The sequence below is a fragment of the Dendrobates tinctorius genome, unplaced genomic scaffold (genome assembly GCF_039654945.1).
Source record: "Dendrobates tinctorius isolate UK_male_01 unplaced genomic scaffold, ASM3965494v1 ptg000094l, whole genome shotgun sequence".
Taxonomy (NCBI): Eukaryota; Metazoa; Chordata; class Amphibia; order Anura; family Dendrobatidae; genus Dendrobates; species Dendrobates tinctorius.
This window is the reverse complement of record NW_027361762.1, coordinates 2,595,277-2,620,770: the sequence shown is the minus strand read 5'-3', so window position 1 is coordinate 2,620,770 and position 25,494 is coordinate 2,595,277. Positions and strand designations below refer to the sequence as shown.

The 25,494-nt window shown below is 44.6% G+C and overlaps 1 protein-coding gene across 2 annotated transcripts in view; it reads right to left on the bottom strand.

Moving 5' to 3' along the window:
• Positions 1 to 25,494, bottom strand: part of LOC141098684 (cytochrome P450 2D15-like) — a 404,919-nt gene that overhangs the window by 76,935 nt on the left and 302,490 nt on the right. For both annotated transcript variants that reach the window (XM_073586648.1, XM_073586647.1), the window contains 2 exons: positions 19,329 to 19,470; positions 17,336 to 17,523 (listed from right to left, as the gene is read on the bottom strand). In XM_073586648.1, the coding sequence (XP_073442749.1) occupies positions 17,336 to 17,523; positions 19,329 to 19,470 (330 nt within the window). The remainder of the gene's footprint in view (positions 1 to 17,335; positions 17,524 to 19,328; positions 19,471 to 25,494) is intronic.

Sequence of the window (25,494 nt, the reverse complement as noted above, 5' to 3'; positions counted from 1 at the left end):
CACCTCTGGAGAGATCTAAAAATGGCAGTTTGGAGAAGGCACCTTTCAAATATCAGGGACCTGGAGCAGTTTGCCAAAGAAGAATGGTCTAAAATTCCAGCAGAGCATTGTAAGAAACTCATTGATGGTTACCGGAAGCGGTTGGTAGCAGATATTTTGGCTAAAGGTTGTGCAACCAAGTATTAGGCTGAGGGTGCCAATACTTTTGTCTGGCCCATTTTTGGAGTTGTGTGTGAAATGATCAATGTTTTGCTTTTTGCTTCATTCTCTTTTGTGTTTTTTTATTTAAGACAAATTAAATGAAGATAATAATACTAAAGAATTTGTGTTTGCAATCATTTTCAGGAAGAAACTGAGTTTTATCTGACAGAATTGCAGGGGTGTCAATACTTTGGCCACAACTGTAATACCTGGCAGCTAGTAAGGTTTATATAGAAGGAAGTCCAACAGAGGAATAATTACCTACCAGCTCACTGCAGCAAAACACAAGTGAATAGCAAAGGAGAAACTGGTCTCAGGCATTTGAAACCTAAACACCCAAATACTACCGATGTTGAGCAGTAATCATAGTGTTACTGTTGCACTGCCTTGTAACCAGCACAGGTGTTCCAGCAGCATGTAGCGACACGCATGTACAATAGCAGACTTATAGTCTGATTTTTTCTTTTATGTGTGGAAGAGATCATTCTTTTAAGCCCCGGTGTACTCCTCCACCTACTCAGGATCTCGCAAGAGTAATTTCACACATTTAATGGGCACCAAAAGATGTAACCCGCAACCTCGCTCACTAAGAACAGCCGCAAACTCTTCCTTATGTTATACCAATAGCTACATGAGAAATCAGAATCATGACTTGTATACTACAACTAACAAATACAAACCTGTATCACCAGTCAGTGGCTCAGGCTCCTCTGACAAAGAACAGAGAGTAGGCAGGCATCGTGCATCCCCCATCGAGGGCAAACAATTCACAGCTCACAGACTTTGAGCCAAAACAGGTTGTAGTATTTCCTCTCACCGTCAATCCAAGACTCACTCTTCTTTCAGGCTTTCCAACCACATTGTCCTAATCAGGAAACAATGCAGACAACAACACTCCTTCCTGGACCACAGAATGAGGAGAGATAATGCAGAAAATTCTACCTTCTAAAAAGACTTCAATAATTCTCAATTGCTGAGGTGCACAATACTTGTTTTCGTGAACTCGCTTCAGACCATCAGGATATTAAATTTATTGCTGACTTAGTAGAAGTACTCAATAAGGATCACAATATTATGAGATCTCCTCTAGGGAAAGCTAGGACCTCAATAGATACCACAATACCCGATAAACAAACATCAGCATTTAGTGGTATGAAAAGTCATCTCAAAGACAGTGATATTTGTAGGTGGTGCAATGACATCACAAGAAACAATACCGGAGGCTGTTGGTGAAGAAAACTGTAAGACAATGCTGCAGTCAATATTTAATAGACCCAAGGATAAATTGAAGACTAAGTCAAAATCGATGGAGCACATAAGGTCCTGAAGCTCAAGTTGCGAGATCAAAAAGGCCATAATGGATAAAGTGCGCGACTTTCAACCATGCCACAAAATGACCTGCTTACATAATTTCAGTGATTTTCTTGTTAGCTCAGGAGGAAGTGTTAACAAAGATAAGGCAGATGATATCACTGTTATGCTGATTGATTTTTCAGAGCAGAATGATTGCTTTAAAAGGGGGCTGGTGCTTGCAATCATTATCTTCTGCTGTTAACCATGGAAATCTCCAAGGAAAAATGCAGTCATCATTGGTTGGCATTAAAAGCACTTTACAGACAATGGCAATGCTGCTTGAAAGATTGCCAATAAAATCAACCATTTATTTGATCATCAAGAACTTCAAAGAGACAAGTTCAATTACTGTCATGAATAGAGATGAGCGACATTGCCTTTTTTAGGGTCGAGTCGGGTTTCATGAAACCCAACTTTCGCAAAGGTTGGGTCGAACGAAATCGGCCAACTATAGGGAAAAGTTGGAGGCCGACTGAAACACGAAACCCAATGCAAGTCAATAGGGAATCAAAGTCGGCAGGGAGTGGAGGACAGTAAACACACCTACAGTGCCCATTTCAATGCCAAAAACATCAATTCTTATTACGGAAGCTTATCAACCTTAATTTACTTCATAATAATAGTTACGCATTGAAAACTGGGGGCTATTTGGCTAAAGTTGTGGGGGGGTAGGGCTGGCTCCAGGTTTTCATGTGCCCTGGGCCAAAGAGTGTCAGTGCGCCCCTTTAACACATACCACAACTCATGATGCTCCGATACGGCACAGAAATATAGGTATAGTACAATGATAAATACTTGACTGCTTACATGACATGACTGATCTATTTTAAATTGTACAATAGCTCAAAAAAAAAGACCGTATATTACTCCATACAGTATTATGGCCACCACATTGTGCGCCATACAGAATAAAGAGCCCCATATATTTATCCATACAGAATAATTGGTCACATATAATGTTCCATACAGTATATGACGAGCTCCACATAATGCTACAGTATATGATGGTCCCCATGGACGATGCTCCAGTGTGTTATGGGCCCAAATAATGCTGCATATATAATGGGCCCCATTTCTAATGCTCCAGTGTATAATGTGCCCCATAGATGCTGCTTCAGTGTCTGATCTGCCCCATTTGGAATGCTCCAGTATATGATGGGCCTCATGGATGATGCTCCAGTGTATGATGGGCCCTAATAATGCTCCATATATAATGGGCTCCATTTCTAATGCTCCAGTGTATAATGGGCCCCGTAAATGCTGCTACAGTGTCTGATGTCCCCAATCTGGAATGCTCCAGTATATGATGGGCCTCATGGATGATGCTCCAGTGTATGATGGGTCTTAAAAATGCTCCATATATAATTGGCCCTATTTCTAATTCTCCAGTGTATATTGGGCCCCATAAATGCTGCTCCAGTGTCTGATGTCCCCCATTTGGAATGCTCCAGTATATGATGGGTCCCATTTTTAATTAACCCAGGCATGGTATGTGAAAAGAGCTACATGGAGTAATCTGAAGTGTGTGCTGACGCATCCTTCACTTTCGGTGTGGGTGAAGGACACAAGGAAATGGGTTGCTCCTGACCAGAAGCCTGCACTTACGACTCAGTGCTTGCATTTTTTTAAACTTCAGAAGAGGAGGCGATAGAGCTGGAGGCTGTTTCAGCAATGTAAGCCAAAACAGTTCCTGATGCTCCGGTTTTAAAAGCAGTCTACCTACTCCCAGAAAAAAGAGCCTTACAGGTCTTCCAGAGCTACACCATGACGCAGGCTCAACACCTCCTGCATTAGCTGCTATTGTGTTTTTGGCACTACCAGCAGATGCACCACCACCACCATCAGTACCAGGTGGCCCCCCATGCCCACGTCTGCGTCCTCTTCCACAATACTTCCTCATGTTTTGGAAAATGGACCCAAAATACCAGCAGATATATGGTACTGTATCAGAAGTGTACAGCTCTATACAGTCTAGGGATAACAGTAAATCTCCGTATATATTTCATGATTCATACACAGATGCTCACAGGCTCAGTATGGATTACCCAATAAAATAAAAAGTTGAAAAAGGGTACAGTAGCACCAGATACAAGGTATGTATAGTATAGTTTAAACATTCTGAATCTCCATATACATTTCAGGAGGCAGACACAAATGCTCTTAGGCCCAGTACGGATTACACAAGAATATGAAAAGCTGTAAATGGGTAATGTAACACAAGTGTACAGCTGTATACAGTGTTGGGGTAATCTTAAAGCTCCTAATATATTGCCGGAGTAACAGACAGACGTTCACAGGCTCATTATGGATTACACCAGAATCTAAATAGCTAAAAAGGTTACTGTATCAGAAGCGTACAGCTGTATACAGTGTTGGCCAAATTTGAAATCTCAGTATATATTTCCAAAGTCACCCTCAGACGCTCACTCAGTCTGGGTTTGACCATAATAAAAAATGTTGTAAAAAAGGTCCTGGATAACAAGATAGCAAGTATATATATTATAGGGTACAATTGAAATCTCTGTATACATAGTCCCGTAGTCACTCTCAGACGCTTACTCAGTATGGATTTGACCGTAATACTAAATGTCGAACAAAGGTACTGTATAGCAAGATACAAGCTGTATCGAGTATAGGGTAAAAATTGGTATTTCTGATTCACCGTATATATAGAAGGTGTAAACCACACACGCTCACTCACTATGGATGATACCGTAATACAAAATTTTGAACAAAGGTACTGTATCAGCACATACCAGGTGTATCCAGTCTAGGGGTAATTGTAAATTTCCGTCTATACTTCCGGAGTCAGACACAGACACTCACAGGCTCACTATGTATTACACCAGAATTTAAAAAGTAGAAAAAGGGAAAGGTAGTCGAAGCGTGCAACAGTATACAGTGTTGTGGTACTTTTAAATCTTCGTATATATTTCAATCTCAGTAAGCCAGTCCAGACTCTCCGCTACTGGAAACTACATGGATACAAGTACAGACGGAAAGTCAAGTGTTAGCATAAATTTGGGAATTACTCATCGTGGGAAAACCTGACGGTAGATGTTGCAGAGGCGATACAGACCCTCAATTACTGTGTCTGTGGAGACAGCGAAAACGGTTCTTTGTGAAGAAAGGATTGCTCTATCGCAGTAGCATGGATCACATCACTGTTGCTCGTCTCCATCAAATTGTGATTACAGGGAGAGATGTAGACATGGTCCTCACTGCCTATCATGATGTGTCTGGTCATTTTGGAGTGTAAAAGACAGAAGCCACAGGCCGTAGGCGATTCTATTGGATTGGCATGAGAGGAGACATTGAAAAATGGTGGCAGGAATGTCACACGTCTGTGACTATCACAACTATGAAAGGTGATCATAAAGCACCACTGCATCCGCTTGTAAGTTGACATCCATTACAAATGGTAGCCATTGATCATCTGAAGGTAGAGGCCAGCAGGACAGGCCATAGCTACATCTTAACCATAATCGATCAATACACCAAATTTCTAGTGGCGGTCCCTGTGAAGGATTTAACTGCCCTGACTACACAGCGGTGGAGCAGGAAGAGGTAAGTATTGCATCTTGCAAGTGCTGTGGCCATGACCAAGCAGGGGGGGCACACTCATGGTCGATGGAACTGGCACAGGGCCCCTCATAGTACGCTGGTGTGTCTGACAGCGAGTGGTCCCCACACCATCAGAGATACTGTATTCTACTATGAGGGGCACTGTGCCAGTGCCGTCGGACATCAGTGGGCCCATCCACCTGTTCAGGGCAACGGCACTTGCCCAGGTACGCCAGGTGTTGACCCCAGCCATTGGGGGGTGGGTGGGCAGCCCACGTAGGGAGGTTTAAAAAAAGGCATATGTTGATGTGTTGGCTGGACATTCAGCTGCTGCAAAGGGCGGAATTGGGCAAGTCCGAGGAAGAGGAGGACAAAAGCGAGGCAGTTTTCTGACAACTTATGTGTCATCAGGGGAAGATGGGACAAAATCCTTTGAAACCCATGCATGGTTCATTTTAATAAAGGTTAGATCATCAACATTTTGGGTCGACAGACGGGTCCTTTTTTCTGTCAGGATTGATACAGCAGCACTGAAGACTCTTTCAGATAACACACTAGCAGCAGGGTTGTTAGATATTAATAATTTGGTTGGTAATTTCTTATTACACTCAGTTCTGTACATTGCTTTAGCTGACACTACATAGGTTATTCTTGGAAGTTTAACTCAAGGTAAAAGGTCGACTCTATATATACAGAGATCACGTGCTTTAAGAGATGTATATAATTCATGGCTATCTCTAGAGGTCACGCTTGCTCCCTCCCCATCATGAGACACAGATGTGTGGAAGTCATCTGTGCTGGGCCATGACATTACGAACAGCTGGTATGTAACTTTGCTACGTGAGAAGCCGAACAGAGACAGACGCTATTTGCCATGTGGGATCCCAGAGAAAGAAGGTTTCAAACTTTGCTATGAACAAATGAACAATCTCTTTATAATCATGCACCTATTTTATGTTTTTCTGTAAGAATCTTTTCTTTGATGGAAGAATCCAAATAAACCACTACATTTTTATCTGGTAACTAGTCCTAAGTATTTTACAAGACTACGCATTATTTTACAAGGGTAAGCGAGCTCCTGTAAGGCAAATTGTGCCAATTCAGGCCAGGGTCCAGTTTAGAGGCCCAATAGTCAAAGGGGAATGACCTGTGAGGGAGAACATCGATATGGGAGAAGTAGTTTGTAACCATAGTTGACAACTGCTGTCTCCTGTCACTTTTAATCGATGCAGTATTAGGAGTCGTGTGAGCGGTACTTGAGAAATCATTCCACAACATGGTCTTTAAACCCCTGTCTCCAACGCCACTTCGGCTGTGTGCGCCACTAACACCTCTTCTATTGTGCGCACTACGGCTCGTGGGAGAACCAGCACCACTGCTGTGTGCTGGGGAAGCCTCAAACAAACGGTTTACCAGAGTTGCTTGTTTGTTAGCCAATATTATATCTAGGTTCTCCTGTGGCATGATGTTGTGTAATTTGCCTTTGTAGCGTGGATCGAGGATGCTGACCAGCCAGTAACATAGTAACATAGTAACATAGTTATTAAGGTTGAAGGGAGACTTTAAGTCCATCTAGTTCAACCAATATCCTATCCTAACTTGCCCTAACATGTAGTAGTCGTCATACCCCATCATTTTGGCAATGCGAGGGTCCCTTTTTAGGATCCGCAAGGCAAAATCGCACATGTGGGCCAATGTTCCAGGTGTCAATGCTGCACTGCCACTGCTGGGTGGAGGAGCACTTTCTGGCAAATCCACATCCCTACAGTCATGCACAAACACTGTACCTGACTTTGGAATGCCAACAATTTCTCTTGCCCCCTGAGAAGAATCCTCCTGCCCAAAATAATCATCCCCCTCATCCTCCTCCTCCTCCTCTTCTTCCTCCACCTTGTCCAGGACAGTTCCCTGACCAGACAATTCCTGACTGTCATCAAGGCTTCCCTCCTCCGCTGCAGACGCCTGATCCTTAATGTGCGTCGTCAAACTTTGCATGAGCAGACGCATAAATGAGATGCTCATGCTTATGATGGCGTCGTCTGCGCTTATCTGCTGTGTGCATTCCTCAAAACATTGAAGGACTTTACAGAGGTCTTTCAGCTTTGACAACTGCACACCCGACAATTCCATGTCTTCCCTCAAATTGCCTGCCCATGTATCCTCCCACAAATGCATTACAGCCTGCCTCTGTTCGCACAGCCTCTCAACCATGTGCAGGGTGGAGTTCCACCTTGTTGCAATGTCTATGATTAGGCGGTGCTTGGGGAGGTGGAGCAATCGCTGCTGCTTCTGCATATGAGTGGAGTGGACGTTTGAGTGACGGATGTGCGAGTACATACAGTCTTCGAACCTTATGTAGCAGGGATGTTAACTTGGGATAATTATTAAGGAAGCACTGCACCACCAGGTTCAAAGTGTGAGCCAGGCAAGGTATGTGTGTGAGCTTTGCACGGGCTATGGTTGCCACAAAATTATGGCCGTTATCACTGACTACCTTGCCTGCCTCAAGATGTAGACTGCCCAGCCATCACTCAGTTTGTCGCTGCAAGTAGTTGGCCAGTACCTCCACGGTGTGTCTGTTGTTGCCCAAAGACATAATCTTTAACACAGCCTGCTGACGCTTACCACTAGCTGTTCGATAGTGGGACACCTCGTGTGCAACACTGCCAGTTGCGGATGGAGTGCTCCTGCGACTGCGCTCAGTGGACGAGCTTTCGCTGATGGAGGAGGAGAATGGTCGAAAGCCTACAGCCAACTGTTTCCTATACCGTGGGCTAGGCAGCACTGTTCCATCTCCGCTGTCCCCTGTGGAGCCTGCATCCACCACATTAACCCAGTGCGCAGTGATGGACACGTAACGGCCCTGGCCATGCCTACTGGTCCATGCATCTGTTGTGAGGTGCACCTTTTCACTCACTGACTGTTTTAGTGCATGGACAATGCGGTCTTTCACATGCCGTGGAGGGCAGGGATGGCTTTTTGAGAAAAGAAGTGCCGACTGGGTAGGTCATAGGGTGCGACAGCGTAGGCCATGAGCTCGCGGAAAGCTTCGCTTTCAACCAAACGGAAGGGCATCATCTCTAATGAAATTAGTTTGGCAATGTAGGCGTTCAAACACAGTGTACGTGGATGAGAGGATGAGTACTTTCTTGTCCTATTCAGAGTGTCTGGTAGGGTGAGCTGGACTGGAGAGCTGCACATGGGGGAAGTAGCGGTGGACCGGACGGAATGAGAGGGGATTGGTGAAGGTATTGGTGGTGATGGCCTAGATTCAGTGTTGTGTTGCAAAACCATTGTGATTTCCTGAGTGCTTTGGCCTTGCGACGACACCTCCACATTTAGTGCTGATAGTGTGCTTAACGGTGGCGGTGGTCTTACAGTGGGGGAAGCGATGGAGCATTGCTGGCTACCTTCAGTCAGAGCAGGTGCACATGTGCTACCTGAGGTTTTGTAGTCCATCCACTGTTGTGAGTTCATTTTTCCCTTCACCAGTGAGGTCTGATGAACTCCCTCTTCTGGCAAAGGAAGGTAGTGAGGCTGATTACCAAAGAGCTGAGCAGGTAGATGATGACTGGGTCACAGGAACTGATGACTGGATATAAGGCAGCCGATGCCCTTGCTGCCTTGCCGGTGATTTTCCTGCTGGATTCTTGGAGACCAGTCTGATTTCTGCTTCTCAAAGCTAAGTTTTGCTCTGCCTTTTGTACACTTTAGTTCTGGTTTTGTTTGCCTTGTTTTTTGGAGTTCAGCCATCCCCGGCCGGGGATGAGCTGAATTCCATTTTTGTCTCTGATCTGTTGATCTCTGGCTCTGTCTTCAGAATATACCTGAGTGCTGATATAGTCTTTTTGAAGCCTAGCGACTTCAGGGCCTGTTTTTCCTATCAGTCTGTTGGTTCATTTTTGGATAGGGTTTTTGCGGATTGCAGACAGCAGCTTTTCTATCCTGTCCAATTAGTTAGCTTGGGCCCCATCATTTGCTCAACCTATCTCTCTATCTGTGTTAGTGTTTTTTCATCTTGCTTCACAGTCATTATATGTTGGGGGCTGCCTATTGCTTTGGGGTCTGCTCTGGGGCAGTTTAGATTTCCCCTATCTGTCTTTAGGCTAATTTAGTTCTCCGGCTGTGATTGAGGGGTCTAGGGCACCGTAGGAACCCCCCACGGCTACTACTAGTTGTTGTGGATAGGTTCAGGGGTCTGCAATCCGATAGCTTCCAACTTCTCTGGTTTTCTGGACTTAGCTATTATTTTTGTTTTTTCCTCCTTCGGTGACTCATCCATAACAGAATCACCGGCCATACCGCAGATCCTAGGGTAATCAATAGCAGGAAAGAATTGAAAGAAAAAAAAAAAAAGGTGTCATTATTTCTTTGTGTATATTTTTTCCTCTATATCTCTGAGGCCGTAGGGGGATTTTTTTTTCTCTCAATGGAGATGAAGCAATTGTCTGATCGTGTGGAGCAGCTCGCTGCGGAAGTGCGGGGAATTTCCGCCTATCTTACTCATTCTCATGCTGCTGAACCAAAGATCCCCACTCCTGATGTGTTTTTTGGGGATCGGTCTAAATTTTTGAATTTCAAGAATGATTGTAAATTATTTTTTGCCTTGAAGCCTAACTCGTCGGGGAGCTCCGCGCAGTGGGTTAAAATTGTCATCTCTTTGCTGCGCGGCGATCCCTAGGATTGGGCGTTTTCTTTGAAACCTGATGATCCTATTCTAAATAATGTGGATACATTTTTTCAAGCCTTGGGGTTGTTGTATGATGAACCTAATGCTATTGATCAGGCTGAAAAGGCCCTGTTGGCATTGAGCCAGGGTCGGGATTCTGCAGAGTTGTACTGTCAAAAATTCCAAAAGTGGGCGGTCCTTACTACCTGGAATGATGATGCCTTGGCAGCTCTCTTTCGGAAAGGTTTGTCAGAAACCGTAAAAGATACTATGGTGGGATTTCCTGTTCCCTCTGGTCTTGACGATTCTATGTCATTAGCCATTCATGTTGATCGGCGTTTGCGTGAACGCAAGACCGCATGAGAGGTGTTGCCACCTGTTGAACAAATGTCTGAACCTATGCAATGTGATAGAGTTTTGTCCAGGGCGCAACGTCTGGAGTTCAGAAGGCATAATAAGCTGTGTTTTTTTTGTGGAGATGCCTCGCATATTATTTCTGTCTGCCCTAAATGAGAGAAATGTTATGCTCACACGTTTTCTGTGGGTGGTGTTCAACCTAAGTTTCTTCTGGCAATTACTCTGATCTGCTCCCTGTCCACATTTTCCGCCAAGGCTTTTGTGGATTCGGGAGCAGCTCTGAACCTGATGGACTTGGATTTAGCTAAACGTTGTGGATTTCCTTTGACGCCTTTGCGGATGCCTATCCCTTTGAGGGGTATTGATGCAACTCCTTTGTTGAAAACTAAACCTCAGTTTTGGACCCAGGTGGTAATGCGGGTCGCCCCAGACCATCAAGAAAATTGCAGATTTTTGGTGTTGCATAATTTGCATGATACCATTGTTCTGGGGTTTCCCTGGTTGCAAATCCATAATCCAGTTTTGGATTGGAAATCTGTGTCTGTGGTGAGTTGGGGTTGTCGGTGTACCCTTAGTGATGCTCCTGTTTTCTCCACCTCTCCCCAGTCGCATGATGTTCCTGACTATTTGGCTGATTTTTATGTTGTATTTAGTGAGAATGAGTCTGCATCTTTGCCTCCTCATAGGAGTTATGACTGTGCAATTGAACTGAGCCCGGGGTGTAAATTTCCCAAGGGTCGGCTTTTCAATTTATCTGTACCTGAGCACGAGGCTATGCGATCCTATATTAAAGAGTCGTTGGAGAAGGGTCATATTAGACCATCCTCTTCACCCTTAGGTGCTTGTTTTTTTTCGTGGCTAAAAAAGATGGTTCATTAAGGCCTTGTATTGACTATCGTGCCCTCAACAAAATTGCTATTAAATATCAGTATCCGTTACCCCTGATTTCTGATCTATTCTCCAGAGTTAAAGGTGCTTGCTGGTTTACCAAGCTTGACCTCAGGGGGGCGTATAATCTTATTCGCATTAAGCATGGGGATGAATGGAAGACGGCATTTAATACTCCGGAGGGACATTTTGAGTACCTGGTCATGCCTTTTGGGCTCTCTAATGCCCCTTCTGTCTTCCAAAACTTCATGAACGATATTTTCCGAGACTTTGTGGATAAATTTTTGATTACCTATCTGGATGATATTTTGATCTTTTCCAAGGATTGGGACTCTCATGTGGAACATGTTCGGACTGTGTTCCGTATTTTGAGGGATAATTCCCTGTATGTCAAGGGATCGAAATGCCTTTTTGGGGTACAGAGGATTTCATTTTTGGGATTCATTTTGTCTCCGTCAACTATTGAAATGGACCCGGCCAAGTTACAGGCCATTTATGATTGGGTTCAGCCTACTTCTTTGAAGGCCCTCCAGAAGTTTTTGGGTTTTGCTAATTTTTATTGCAAATTTATAGCTAATTTTTCTAGTATTGCCAAGCCATTGACTGATTTGACTAAGCTGATTCAGCTGATGTGCTGAATTGGTCTCCGGAGGCTGTTTCTTCCTTTCAGGAGCTGAAGCGAAGATTCACTTCTGCTCCGGTTCCGCGGCAACCTGATGTCTCACTCCCGTTTCAGGTAGAGGTGGACGCCTCTGAAATTGGTGCAGGAGCTGTTTTGTCCCAAAAAGATCCTGTGACATCTAAAATGAATCCCTGTGCTTTCTTTTCCCGAAAGTTCTCCCCATCCGAACGTAACTATGATGTGGGGAATCGGGAACTGTTGGCCATGAAATGGGCATTTGAGGAGTGGAGACATTGGTTGGAGGGCGCTAAACACCAGGTCGTGGTCCTTACTGACCACAAGAATTTGATTTACCTGGAGTCGGCCAAACGCTTGAATCCTAGACAGGCTAGGTGGGCCTTGTTTTTCACACGTTTTGATTTTGTGGTCTCTTTTCTTCCTGGCACTAAGAATGTCAAGGCAGATGCCCTCTCTAGGAGTTTCTTTGCTGATTCTCCTGTTGTGACCAAGCCTGCTACCATCTTAGGCGAAGGGGTAGTTCTTTCTGCCATCTCACCTGATTTGAGACGTGCTCTGGAAGAGTTTCAGGAGGACAAACCTGAGCGTTGTCCCAGTGGAGAGTTGTATGTTCCTGACCAGTGGAGGAAGAGAGTGATGTCTGAAGTTCATTGCTCTGCATTGGCTGGTCATCCAGGTATTTTTGGTACTAGAGATCTGGTGAGTCGGTCTTTTTGGTGGCCCGCCTTGTCTCGTGCTGTCAGGAATTTTGTGCAGTCCTGTGGGACTTGCTCCCGGTCTAAACCTTGTTCTCGCTCTAGTGGGTTGTTGATGCCTTTGCCGGTGCCCAAGAGGCCATGGACCATATTTCAATGGATTTTATCTCTGATATGCCTGTCTCTCAGAGAATGACCGTTATTTGGGTGATTTGTGATAGATTCTCTAAGATGGTCCATCTTGTACCACTCCCTAAGTTGCCATCTTCCTCTGAGTTGGTGCCCTTGTTTTTGCAACAGGTAGTTCGCTTGCACGGATTCCTGAGAACATTGTGTCTAGATTTTGGAGGACTTTGTTCCAAGCTGGGAATTCAGTTGTCCTTCTCCTCTGCGTTTCACCCTCAGACCAACGGGCAGACGGAGAGAACAAACCAGACTTTGGAGTTGTATTTGAGGTGTTTTATTTCGGCTGATCAGGATGATTGGGTTTCATTTTTGCCCTTGGCCGAATTTGCTTTAAATAATAGAGCTAGTTCTGCCACTTTGATGTCACCTTTTTTTTGTAACTTTGGATTTCAACCTCGATTTTCTTCTGGGCAGGTGGAGCCTTCTGCCTGCCCAGGTGTTGACACTGTGGTGGAGAGAATGCACCAGATCTGGGACCAAGTGGTGGATAAGTTGTCTCTCTCCCAGGAAAAGGCCCAGTGGTTTTCCAACCGGCATTGGACCATTGGTCCCCAGTTTAAGGTTGGTGATATGGTTTGGTTGTCATCAAAAAATATCGCTATGAAGGTGGCTTCTCCTAAGTTTAAGCCTAGATTTATTGAACCTTACAAGATTTTGGAGATTATTAATCCGGTCTCTTTTCGGTTGGCTCTTCCTGTCACGTTTAAGATTCATAATGTGTTCCATAAGTCCTTGTTGAAGAGGTTTGTTGAACCAGTAGTTCCTGGGGTGGCACCTCCTGACCCTGTATTGGTTGAAGGTAACATGGAGTATGAGGTAGAGAAGATACTGGATTCCCGTCTGGCTAGACGGAGACTCCAGGATTTAGTTAAGTGGAAGGGTTATGGTCAGGAGGATAATTCCTGGGTCTCTGCCTCTGATATTCATGCCGAAATATTGGTGCGTGCCTTTCATCGGGCTCACCCTGATCACCCTGGTGGCATGGATGAGGGTTCGGCGACCCCTCCTCAAGGGGGAGGTACTGTTGTGAGTTAATTTTTCCCTTCACCGGTGAGGTCTGATGAACTCCCTCTTCTGGCGAAGGAAGGTAGTGAGGCTGATTACCAAACAGCTGAGCAGGGAGATGATGACTGGGTCACAGGACTGGATATAAGGCAGCCGACGCCCTGCTGCCTTGCCGGTGATTTTCCTGCTGGATTCTTGGAGACCAGTCTGATTTCTGCTTCTCAAAGCTAAGTTTTGCTCTGCCTTTTGTACACTTTAGTTCTGGTTTTGTTTGCCTTGTTTTTTGGAGTTCAGCCATCCCTGGCCGGGGGTGAGCTGAATTCCATTTTTGTCTCTGATCTGTTGATCTCTGGCTCTGTCTTCAGAATATACCTAAGTGCTGATATAGTCTTTTGAAGCCTGCTAGTTGTTGTGGATAGGTTCAGGGGTCTGCAATCCGATAGCTTCCAACTTCTCTGGTTTTCTGGACTTAGCTATTATTTTTGTTTTTTCCTCCTTCAGTGACTCATCCATAACAGTCAACGCTTGCAAGTGTATGTATGTTGATTAAGTGTCTAAGCATGCAACTGGTATTCAAATTTCTGAGTTGTTTACCTCGGCTAAAGGTCCTTCCGCACTTCTTACAGGTAACCTTTGCCTCATCAGTAGGATTTTGGACAAATTAGTGCCACACTGCACGCTTCCTACTATGGTATACATTTTCTGCCCTTGCACGCTGTGCTAAGTTGACCGTCTGGCCAAGCTGTCCTCCAACTCTTTTAGTTTTTGGTCCACGTTTTTGGACAGCTGCGGGCCTGCCAGATAACCGCTGCTGTGATGTCAATGCCTGCTGCGGATCCTTCTCTTTATCTGAACTATTGCCAGCTCCACCCTCCTCCCCCAATGGATGCCAATCTGGGTCAAGAACTGGGTCATCCATCACCTCCTCTTCAAAGTCATCTGCACCTTCCTCTTTACCTTCCTCTGTGTCACCGTGTAAGGTGGTATAGTATGTGGGAAGGGGCACCAAAGTTTCATCAGGGTCAGATTCTGGCTCAATAGACTGCAAGGGCAATGTAGTGCTCTGGGTCAATGTACCAGCAGAATCATCTAGCAGTGGCTGTGCATCAGTGCACTCCATGTCAGATTCATCTTGGACTGGGGAATTCAGGATTTGACTGGATAACCCAGGCATGGTATGTGAAAAGAGCTCCATAGAGTAATCTGAAGTGTGGGCTGCCGCATCCTTGACTTTTGGTGGGGGTGAAGGACACCAGGAAAGGTGTTTTTCCTGACCAGAACCCTGCATTGACGACTCAGAACCTTCAGAAGAGGAGGCAATAGAGCTGGTGGCTGTTTTGGCAATGTATGCCAAAACCTGTTCCTGATGTTCCAAGAAAAGGGAACCTTACAGGCCTTCTTGGGCCAGATGATGACGCAGGCTCAACACCTCCTGCCTTAGCTGCTATTGTGCTTTTGCAAGAACCAGCCAATGCACCACCACCATCAGTACCAGCTGCGTCCCCCTGCCCACGTCCGCGGCCTCTTCCACCATACTTCCTCATGTTTGGGAAAATGTACCAAAAATACCAGCAGAGAGATGATACTGTATGAGGAGCGTCCTCCTGTGTAAGGTGTATTAAAAAAATTAAATCTACGTATATATTTTGTTAGTCACAGACACTCTCACAGTATGTATTTCACTGTAATCCAACAAGCAGATATACGGAACTGTATCAGAAGTGTACAGCTGTATACTTTTTTGTGTAACTATCAATCTCCGTATATGTATTTTCGGAGTGTCACACGCGCTGACTCTGTATAGATGTGACTGTAATGCGAACGGCAGATATACAATACTGTTTGAGAATCGGACAGCTCTATACAGTGTGTGTATGGGAAATTGTCAATCTCAGTCTATTTTTATGCTGACTGACACACGCTGTCTCTGTCTAGTTTTGACCGTGATCAAGCAGCAGATATACGAAACTGTTTGAAAAGTGGACAGCTTTCTAAGGTGTAGGTCTGGAAAATTGGAAAATCTCCTCAGCTTGTTTTTCCAGAGTCACACACAGATAGCTTTTATTTGTCCGTGATACAAGGCAGTACATGGTAGTGTCTGAGGAGCGTACACCGCTATGCGGTGTCTGTATGGAAATTTGTCAATATCCGTCTATTTGTATACGGACTGACACACGCTGTCTCTGTCTAGTTTTGACTGTAATCAAACAGCAGATATATGAAACTGTTTGAAAAGCGGACAGCTGTCTAAGGTGTAGGTCTCGAAAAATGGAAACTTTCCTCGACTTGTTTTTGCAGAGTCACACCCAGATAGCTTCTGTTTGTCCGTGATACCAGCCGGTACACGGTAGTGTGTGAGGAGCGTACACCGCTATACGGTGTGTGAAAAAATGAATGCTCAGTAACTCACCAGAACAAAATAATAAAAGTTGAAGTGCTTTGAAAAAAGCAGTTTGAACAGCAGTGTGCAAACAGCAATGCAGCTAGCAGGTAAAAGGTAAAAGGCAGCCTAATCACCACCAGCGCTGCTGCACACAACAAAAATACTCCCCTTTCACTGCACACTAACTGTACAGTGAAAAGCGCTATCAGCAGAAGCAACTTTTTTTTCTTCTTCTCTGCCTAACGCTCTCCCTATTCAGAATCAGCAGCAGCACCTCTCCCTATTCTAAGATCGGTAGAAGTAAGATGGCGGTCGGCGGTCACGGCCTTTTATACCCACTGTGATGCCACACAAAGCCAGCCAATCACTTCAATGCCCTTCTTTAAGATGGTGGTGGCCGCTGCACATGTCATCGCGTTGCCCACAGTGTGCGTCCTCCATCATTGGTTGAGAAAAGGCGCTGGAAGCATTATTTGAAACGTGACTTTGACGCTCGGCTCGGCGACCTCATGGCCGACCTCACGCTATGGTCGGGTTTCAATCGGCGAAACCTGACTTTAGCTAAAGTCGGCTATTTTTGAATTTGACCGACCCATTTCGCTCAACTCTAGTCATGAAGACTTTTTTGGACCTAAGATAGTCCAGCAACTGCAAAAGAGGATTTAGCTGTTGGAGTAATTCAACACTGGTGCAGCGCTTGCTCAGGAATGGCAACAGGCAGGTGTCAGTGCATCTGTACACCAGTAAAAATTAAACTGTTTGAAACTCATTATGCATATGACAACTGCGACATTTTAGTCTGTAGCTTCCTTTCCTAAACCTAAGGATTTTTAAAGGATATGTATGTTAGATTAGTCAGTTAATACACTTTGAGATATTTGTAAGATATAAAAATGTTTTGACTTTGATACATCCACCATATACAGTAGTCATAAATGCTCAAGCGAAAAACCTATCTTTGACGTTAAATCACACTCGGACCAATGTTATTCTACGGGGCCGTGCATATGTCCAATTTTTTCTTTTTACCGAGCCGGTCCAAGGAAAAAATTGCAGCATGCTCAAGTTGAATCTGATTATCTGATCGCACTTGGTCATGCAAGTCAATAAGTCAATGGAAAACATGGGACTGTCCTCAAATAACATCTGATCTCATCTAAGAGAATCTGATGACACTGTGATCAAGCTCTGAGTTTGAGTTGCACAATCGACCCAATTTTCTCACATGAGAGAATATATGCTGTTGTGACTTTAGCCTAAAGAGAACCAATTAAAAATGTTGACGATTTGGTATAACCACCCAGTCTTAGTAGATTGTATAAATTCCTCTATTCCTAACACCTGGCGAATATACTGTACACAATCTTACATTCATCATTACTTACAGATCTTACCTTTGGGATAAGGTAACCTTTTATCTCCGTGTCTCGGTAGGTCAAATGAGGCAAAGCCAAAGGAGAAATATCTCCATATCGTTGCACTTCATGGATCACAGCATTAGTGTATGGCATTTGTAGAACATCTCCCATTGTTGGTTTCCGCTCTCTTCCAATTACTCGATCAATTTCTTCCTGAACTTTAGCTGAATAGAATTATTTGCTACTACATGAATATTTGCAAGTATTACACCAAACTACAACCCCTGGCAAAAATTATGTGATCACCGGCCTTCGAGGATGTTCTTTCAATTGTTTAATTTAGTAGAAAAAAAGCAGATCACAGACATGGCACAAAACTAAAGTAAATTCAAATGGCAACTTTCTGGCTTTAAGAAACACTAAAAGAAATCAAGAACAAAAAATGTGGTAGTCAGTCATGGTTACTTTTTTAAACCAAGCATAGGGAAAAATTATGGAATCACTCAGTTCTGAGGAAAAAAATTATAGAATCATGAAAAACAAACCAACAAAAAAAAAAAAACACTTCAACACATCACTAGTATTTTGTTGCATCACCTCTGGCCTTTATAACAGCATGCAGTCTCTGAGGCATGGACTTAGTGAGTGACAAACAGTACTCTTCACCAATCTGGCTCCAACTTTCTCTGATTGCTGTTGCCAGATCAGCTTTGCAGGTTGGAGCCTTGTCATGGACCATTTTCTTCAACTTCCACCAAAGATTTTCAATTGGATTGAGATCCAGACTATTTGTAGGCCATGACATTGACCTTACGTGTCTTTTTTCAAGGAATGTTTGCACAGTTTTTGCGCAGGATGCATTATCATCTTGAAAAATGATTTCATCCCCAAACATCCTTTCAATTGATGGGTTAAGAAAAGTGTCCAAAATATCAACATAAACTTGTGCATTTATTGAAGATGTAATGACAGCCATCTCCACAGTGCCTTTACCTGACATGCAGCCCCATATCATCAATGACTGTGGAAATTTGTATGTTCTCTTCAGGCAGTCATCCTTATAAATCTCATTGGAACGGCACCAAACAAAAGTTCCAGCATCATCACCTTGCCCAATGCAGTTTCGCGATTCATCACTGAATATGACTTTCATCTAGTCATCCACAGTCCACGATTGCTTTTCCTTAGCCCATTGTAACCTTGTTTTTTTCTGTTTAGGTGTTAATGATGGCTTTCATTTAGCTTTTCTGTATGTAAATCCCATTTCCTTTAGGCGGTTTCTTATAGTTCGGTCAGAGACATTGACTCCAGTTTCCTCCCATTCGTTCCTCATTTGTTTTGTTGTGAATTTCCTGTTTTGGAGACATATTGCTTTAAGTTTCCGGTATTGACGCTTTGATGTCTTCCTTGGTCTACCGGTATGTTTGCCTTTAACAACCTTCCCTTGTTGTTTGTATTTGGTCTGGATTTTAGACACAGCTGACTGTGAACAATCAACATCTTTTGCAACATTGCATGATGATGTACCTTCTTTTAAGGGTTTGCTAATCCTCTCCTTTGTTTCAATTGGCATCTCTCGTGTTGGAGCCATGATTCATGTCAGTTTACTTGGTGCAATAGCTCTCCAAGGTGTGCTCACTCCTTTTTAGATGCAGACTAATGATCAGATCTAATTTGATGCAGGTGTTAGTTTTGGGAATGAAAATTTACAGGGTGATTCCATAATTTTTTCCTCAGAATTGAGTGATTCCATAATTTTTTCCCTATGCTTGGTTTAAAAAAGTAACCATTACTGACTACCACATTTTTTTGTTCTTGATTTCTTTTAATGTTTCTTAATGCCAGAAAGTTGCCATTTGAAATGACTTTAGTTTTGTGCCATGTCTGTGATCTGCTTTTTGTCTACAATATTAAACAAGTGAATGAACATCCTCGAAGGCCGGTGATTCCATAATTTTTGCCAGGGGTTGTATATGAATAATATGCCTTATTATATGATTACTACACCATACTCTATGTTTCTACTCACATTGTACATCTGGGTAGAGGAGCATAAACAGCACTGCCCATCTCATAGTGGAACTTGTAGTTTCTGTCCCAACACTAAACAAATCGTATGTTGTCATGAGCAGGTTCCCCTCATGAAAACTAGTGGAACCATCTTCTTTCACCTAGAAGAAATCAATTTTAATATTGTGGTACTTAGATTATGTGCACCAGGAGAAATGATCTCTGATGGGTTATGGTCAAACAGCCGTAGGTTATCTCATTTGAGAGGATAGGGCCGATTATGAAAATGACACTCTGATCAGAAATTAATTCAAGAGTCAGCATAGTGTGATCTGATTCTCTTCGATGAGAGAATTGGACAACTCTGTAAGGTGAAGCTGGAGAGCAAAATGTTTACATCTTCTCCATTCTGTAATTCTGCGCAAATTGGGCTGCACTCGGATAACATGTTTTCCATGCACCCACAGACTTTAATGGGTGAGTTGCATCTGATTTCAAAGGGAGGGGGAGGCGGTCATTTTAACATAATAATGGGTTGTTTTAATTGCAGATCTTCCCTGTAACTGGCACTGGTAAAGTAAACCCAATTACATGGCCTGCATAACAGAGCTGAGTGAGTATAGGACACACCAGCTCCTCCTTCCTCTCAACACAATCAGTGTATGGTGAAGTGTGGACTGCCAGGATGTTTAAAGTCTATGGGCATTTCATAACTGGTCAAATAGACCCCTAACATGGTGCCTATTGTCACGGGTTTTTTGCGACAGAGAGAATCCAGAAGACCGCAGCATCTGAGTTCTACTCATGCACTGAATAGTAGCACTGCACCTTTTCATTAAACGGTGTAAATTTCTTTCAGCAGTGCAGGAGTTAATCTGCTGTCCTGAGAGCTCTTGTAGCTAAGGGTCTCATTTCACTTAGTGACCCGACAACGATACGACCTGGTAGGAATTGCTGGTGCATCGCTAAATGATCGCTAGTAAGCTGCCAAACAGGCAGATCTCTTCAGCGATGCAGCAACGATCCAGCGATCAAACACGGCGATGCACGCTGGCCAGCGTGACGCCGGCGACGAAAAAATGACCCAGGACATTCCTGCATGATCAGCGATATCCATCAGGGGGGCCGGTTGCTGCTGCGTGTCACATGTAGCGGGATCGCTGGCGAGATCGCTGTTGCGTCACAAAATCAGTGACGCATTAGCGATCTCGCTAGCGATCTCACTATCTAAGACGGGGCCTTAAGGCTCTCAGCTGTGCACTGTTAGCCACTCCCATCCCATATATAATCTGGGTCCTGACTAACACACATCGTCAGTGCTAGCTTATGCTGCATGACTTGGAGGACAGTTGTTAGTCGTTATTTGAGTAGTTGATTGCAGGATTTATCTGTGACACTTGCATGGTTTTGTGAGTGTGATAATTCCCTTTCTTCTCCTTCTTTAGTTTAACCCCATCCTTCTCTCCCCTGTGCATACCTCAGTTATATGTGAGTTTTTATTTGTATGTTTGGTATTTTCCATTACCCCTGTTCATTTTACCTTGTTAATCTGGTTGGTGTACTACGGTGCACTAATATTCCCTTATCCCCTGGGTGGGGGAAGGGTTCAGACTAAAGGCAGATTAAGGAACTAAAGCAAGGTTAGTGGCCCTGGCATTTTTACCTTCAGAAGTATCCCAGGGAAAAGGGAGAGCTAGGACGTTCATTAGCTTTAGGGACAGGGAAGGAGCCCCTGGTCCCCGGGACACCCAATAACAGAGTCGTGACATTAGCTCTGACCGAAACCATTTTTTGATCCATTATGAATCCTATTACTGCTCTGAAAGGGCAACAGCAGCAGCTCAGCCTTGAGGTGGCAGATATACGCACTGTTGTTTTACAGCACCCTAACACATCAGGTTTGGGGACCATGATCCCTATGCATCCTTCAGTGGAGCCCAAGATCACTTTGCCTGACAAGTTCTCAGGGGGAAGGCGTGACAAGTTTGTTGTTCTCAGAGAGGCTTGTAACCTATACTTTAGGTTACCTCCTTGCTCCTCAGTAACCGAAGAGCAACCAGTGAGGATAATAATCTCGCTCCTTTAGGGTGACCCCCAGCATGGGCATTTTCTATTCTTTTCTGACTCCCAGTGGCTCCAGATGGTGGAGAATTTTTTTCTGGCACTGCGTCATATATATGATGACCCCGACCACAGCAGGGAGACTGACTGGCAGAAGAGTATTGCTCCTAGTTTCGGAGATTGCCCACAGACACTAAGTGGAATGACCCCGCACTCCGTAGCCAGTTCTGTGAAGGGTTATCAGTAAGGGTGATGGATGCCTTAGCCATGGGCGGACATACTGCCGGTTCAACCGGTGCAGCTGCACCGGGGCCCTGAGGCTCCAGGGGGCCCCTGCAGGGCGACTAATGATGAGGGCAATCTGGCCAATTTCTCCAGGCTCGAGGCTCGGGGGGCCCCTGGCCAGATTGCCCTCATTTGCGGAGGGCTGGAAGCGATCCCAGCAGCTCCGCTGACTGCAAGAGAAAATAGCAGGAGCAGAGCTGCAGGGATTCATCCTGTTTCCTGCCTGGCGCCCGTGCTTCCTGTCTCTGACACAGAGAGCAGTGCCGCTGGATGACGTCATCATTCAGCGGCCCCTGTGCCAGAGCGAGGAAGTGCGGGTGCTGGTGATGTTGCAGACAGGTGAGAGGTGCTGTGTGTGTGTATGTGTGTGTGTGTGTAAGTGTGTGTGAGTATGTGTGTGTGTGTGTGTGTGTAAGTGTGTGTGTATGTATGTATGTGCGTGTGCAGGTGGAGGAGAGGGGAATGATGGGGGTGATGGGGAGAAGGCAATGATGAGGTGATGGGGAGAAAGCCATGATGAGGTGATGGGGAGAAGGCAATGATGGGAGTGATGGGGAGAAGGCAATGATGGGAGTGATGGGGAGAAGGCAATGATGGGAGTGATAGGGAGGGCAATGATGGGGTGGTAGGGGAGAAGGCAATGATGGAGGTGGTGGAAAGGGCAATGATGTGGTGATGAGGGAAAAAGAAATGATGATGGGGTGGTGGGGAGAATGCAATAATGGTGGTGGTGGAAAGGGCAATAATGGGTGTGGTGGGGGAGAAAGCAAAGATAGTGGTGGGGGAGAAGGCAATGATGGAGGTGGTGAAGAGGGCAATGATGGGGTGGGGGAGAGGAATATAATGGGATGCGGGGGGAGGAGAACAATGAGGGGGTGGGGAATTGGGATGGGAGGAAGGGGGACTTATAATGGCCTTAGGAGCAGGGGGAGGTGGGGGAAGACATTATCGCTTATTATGTCTAACACAGTCACTTAGTATATAGTGTACTCACTTACTATGTCTAAGGCTGGTTTCACATTTGCGTTTTTTAGCGCTGGAAAAAAACGCACACCTGCGCATGCGTTTTTCCCCTATATTTAACATGGGTGCGCATACCTGTGCGCTGGTAAGCGCATGTATGCGATTTTCATGCGCTGCGTTTTTTTGGGGTGTGCGTTGGGATTTTCCAGACGCAGCATGTTGCATTTTTTGGCCCTGCAAAAAAGCGCATGCGCACATATGCGCACGTTTTGCGCTAAAAATGGCCATTATAGCCTATGGATGCGCATATGTGCGCACTGACATGCTCATGTATGCGTTTTTTTGCATATGCGTTTTTTTTTTTAAACCATGGAATTTAGGGGTTTGGGTTAGAGTTAGGGTTAGTTAAGGGGGTTTAGGGTTAGGGTTATGGTCAGGGTCAGGGTTAGGGTTTGGGTTTGGGTCAGGGTTAAGTATGGTTTTGTTAAGGATTAGGGTCATGGTTAGGGTCAGGATTAGGGTTAAGTATGGTTTTGTTAAGGGTTAGGGTTAGGGTTAGGGTCAGGGTTAGGGTCAGGATTAGGGTTAAGTATGGTTTTGTTAAGGGTTAGGGTCAGGGTTAGGGTTAGGGTTAGGGTCAGGGTTAGGGTTAGGGTTAGGGTTAGGGTCAGGGTTAGGGTCAGGATTAGGGTTAAGTATGGTTTTGTTAAGGATTAGGGTCAGGGTTAGGGTCAGGATTAGGGTTAGTATGGTTTTGTTAAGGGTTAGGGTCAGGGTTAGGGTTAGGGTTAGGGTTAGGGTCAGGGTTAGGGTCAGGATTAGGGTTAAGTATGGTTTGGTTAAGGGTTAGGGTCAGGGTCAGGGTCAGGGTTAGGGTTAGGGTCAGGGTCAGGGTCAGGGTTAAGTATGGTTTTGTTAAGGGTTAGGGTCAGGGTTAGGGTTAGGGTCAGGGTTAGGGTTAGGGTTAGGGTTAGTTAGGGTTTAGGGTTTGGGTTAGGGTTAAGTATGATTTGGTTAAGGGTTAGGGTCAGGGTTAGGGTTAGGGTTAGGGTCAGGGTTAGGGTTAGGGTTAGGGTCAGGGTTAGGGTTAGTAAAGTCATGGTTTGGGTAGTGTGAGGGGCCACCTAAAAATGTTGGAAAAAAACGCAAACGCGGTAAAAACGCGCTAAAAACGCATACAAACGCATAAAAACGCTGCGTTTTTTTCATGCATGCTCATAAAAATGCTTGAAAAAAACGCAGCAGTTGTATGCTTATGTATGCGTTTTTTCAATGCGTTTTTTTGCGGGAAAAACGCGCTGCAAAAAAAAGCAAGTGTGAAACTAGCCTAACACAGTCCCTTAGTGTACAGTGTATATACTTATTATGTATAACACAGTCCCTTAGCATATAGTATATGTACTTATTATGTATAACACAGTCCCTTAGCATATAGTGTACTCACTAATTCTGTATAACACCATCCTTAGTTACATAGTTTCCTCTTTTATTATGTATAACACTGTCCCTTGTTACGTACCATCCTCTCTAGTTATATATGGTGCCATCCCTTATTACATAGCTTCCTCTGCTGTTATGTATAGTGCTGTCTCTTACATAGTGTTTTCTTGTTAATTTTGTTAATCAGAGCCCTCTTTTATTACATGGTCCCCTCTCTTTTTAGATATAAAATGACTGCTGATCAAGGAGCCAGTGACCAGAGTACCAGTCCATCAGCTCCTCCATTAGAAAGGAAGCTTTCCCATGCTCCATTAGCCATCATTGCATTATACAGCTAACAAGACAGGACGATATGTAATAAAAAACAGGGCTCTATATAATCCAATATGTAAAGGACGGTACTGTACATGACAAGAGAGGGCACTGTAAAAGGGACAGCAATATACATAATAAATGAGACTATGCTATATATATTGTGGTGTGACAGGTGAACGCGTGGTTAATGGGAGATATGTCACATGGAGGGATGCTCCCTGCGATGCAACCCGGAGTATTTTGCCTATAGTGTACATGAGCACTAAAGATGTCATTTAGTGCACTGGGTGCGGAATGTACTCCGTTTTGCCTGAAGATATGTGTATGTTCAGGACATGTGGTGAAGTCCTGACCATGTGACCAGCTCATGTGATCCATACCTCACCTATGGGTGTGGTTACAGGGCTATGTAATTAAGGTGTTTGGCACATGTGAGAGAGACTGTGAGGAAGTCTGGCAGAGTGTGGACAGACTTCCATGTGTCCAGGTGCGACACTACAGAGAGTGGTCTGTGTTCCAAGGAAGGCGAAGCCTTCCTGTGTCTGCGGCTGCAGATAGAGCGCTGCTCTGGACATTGCCCTGACCTGTGTGCACAGGACCTGAGGGAACACAGCCCAGCTAAGGACTGTTTATGTGCTGTCTCTGGTTTATGGAGTAATAAACCCTGTGAAATTTTAAAGGAACGTGCCTCATGTTTGACTCCCGCCGCACCTAAGCGAGTCCGAATCCTTACAATTGGTGGAGAATGCGGGCAGCGATTCCCAGGAGCACAGACGGTATGGAAAATCGTGAGTAATACTGACCGAGGTCAGAGGAAATGACTGTATGGAGATTTGTGGGATGCCTATGAGGAGAAGAGGTACCCGAGAACCTGTGTGGCTGACACCAGCAGGCAACGGACAGGAATCCGTGTTGCACTGACCAGAGTCAGTGAGAGACTGTGCTTGTGTTTTTTTTTTCCCTTTTCCTCGCTTCTCTGCAAAAAAAAAAAAAAAAAATCCTGAAAGTGCTTGCTGTGGCTCAGTACGCTCACGAAGGTCTCGCAGCGCGGGGACCTGATGTTTTTTCTTTTTGGGATCTCCTATTTGAGCATTGGTAGCAGACGCTGTCTGTCTACACCA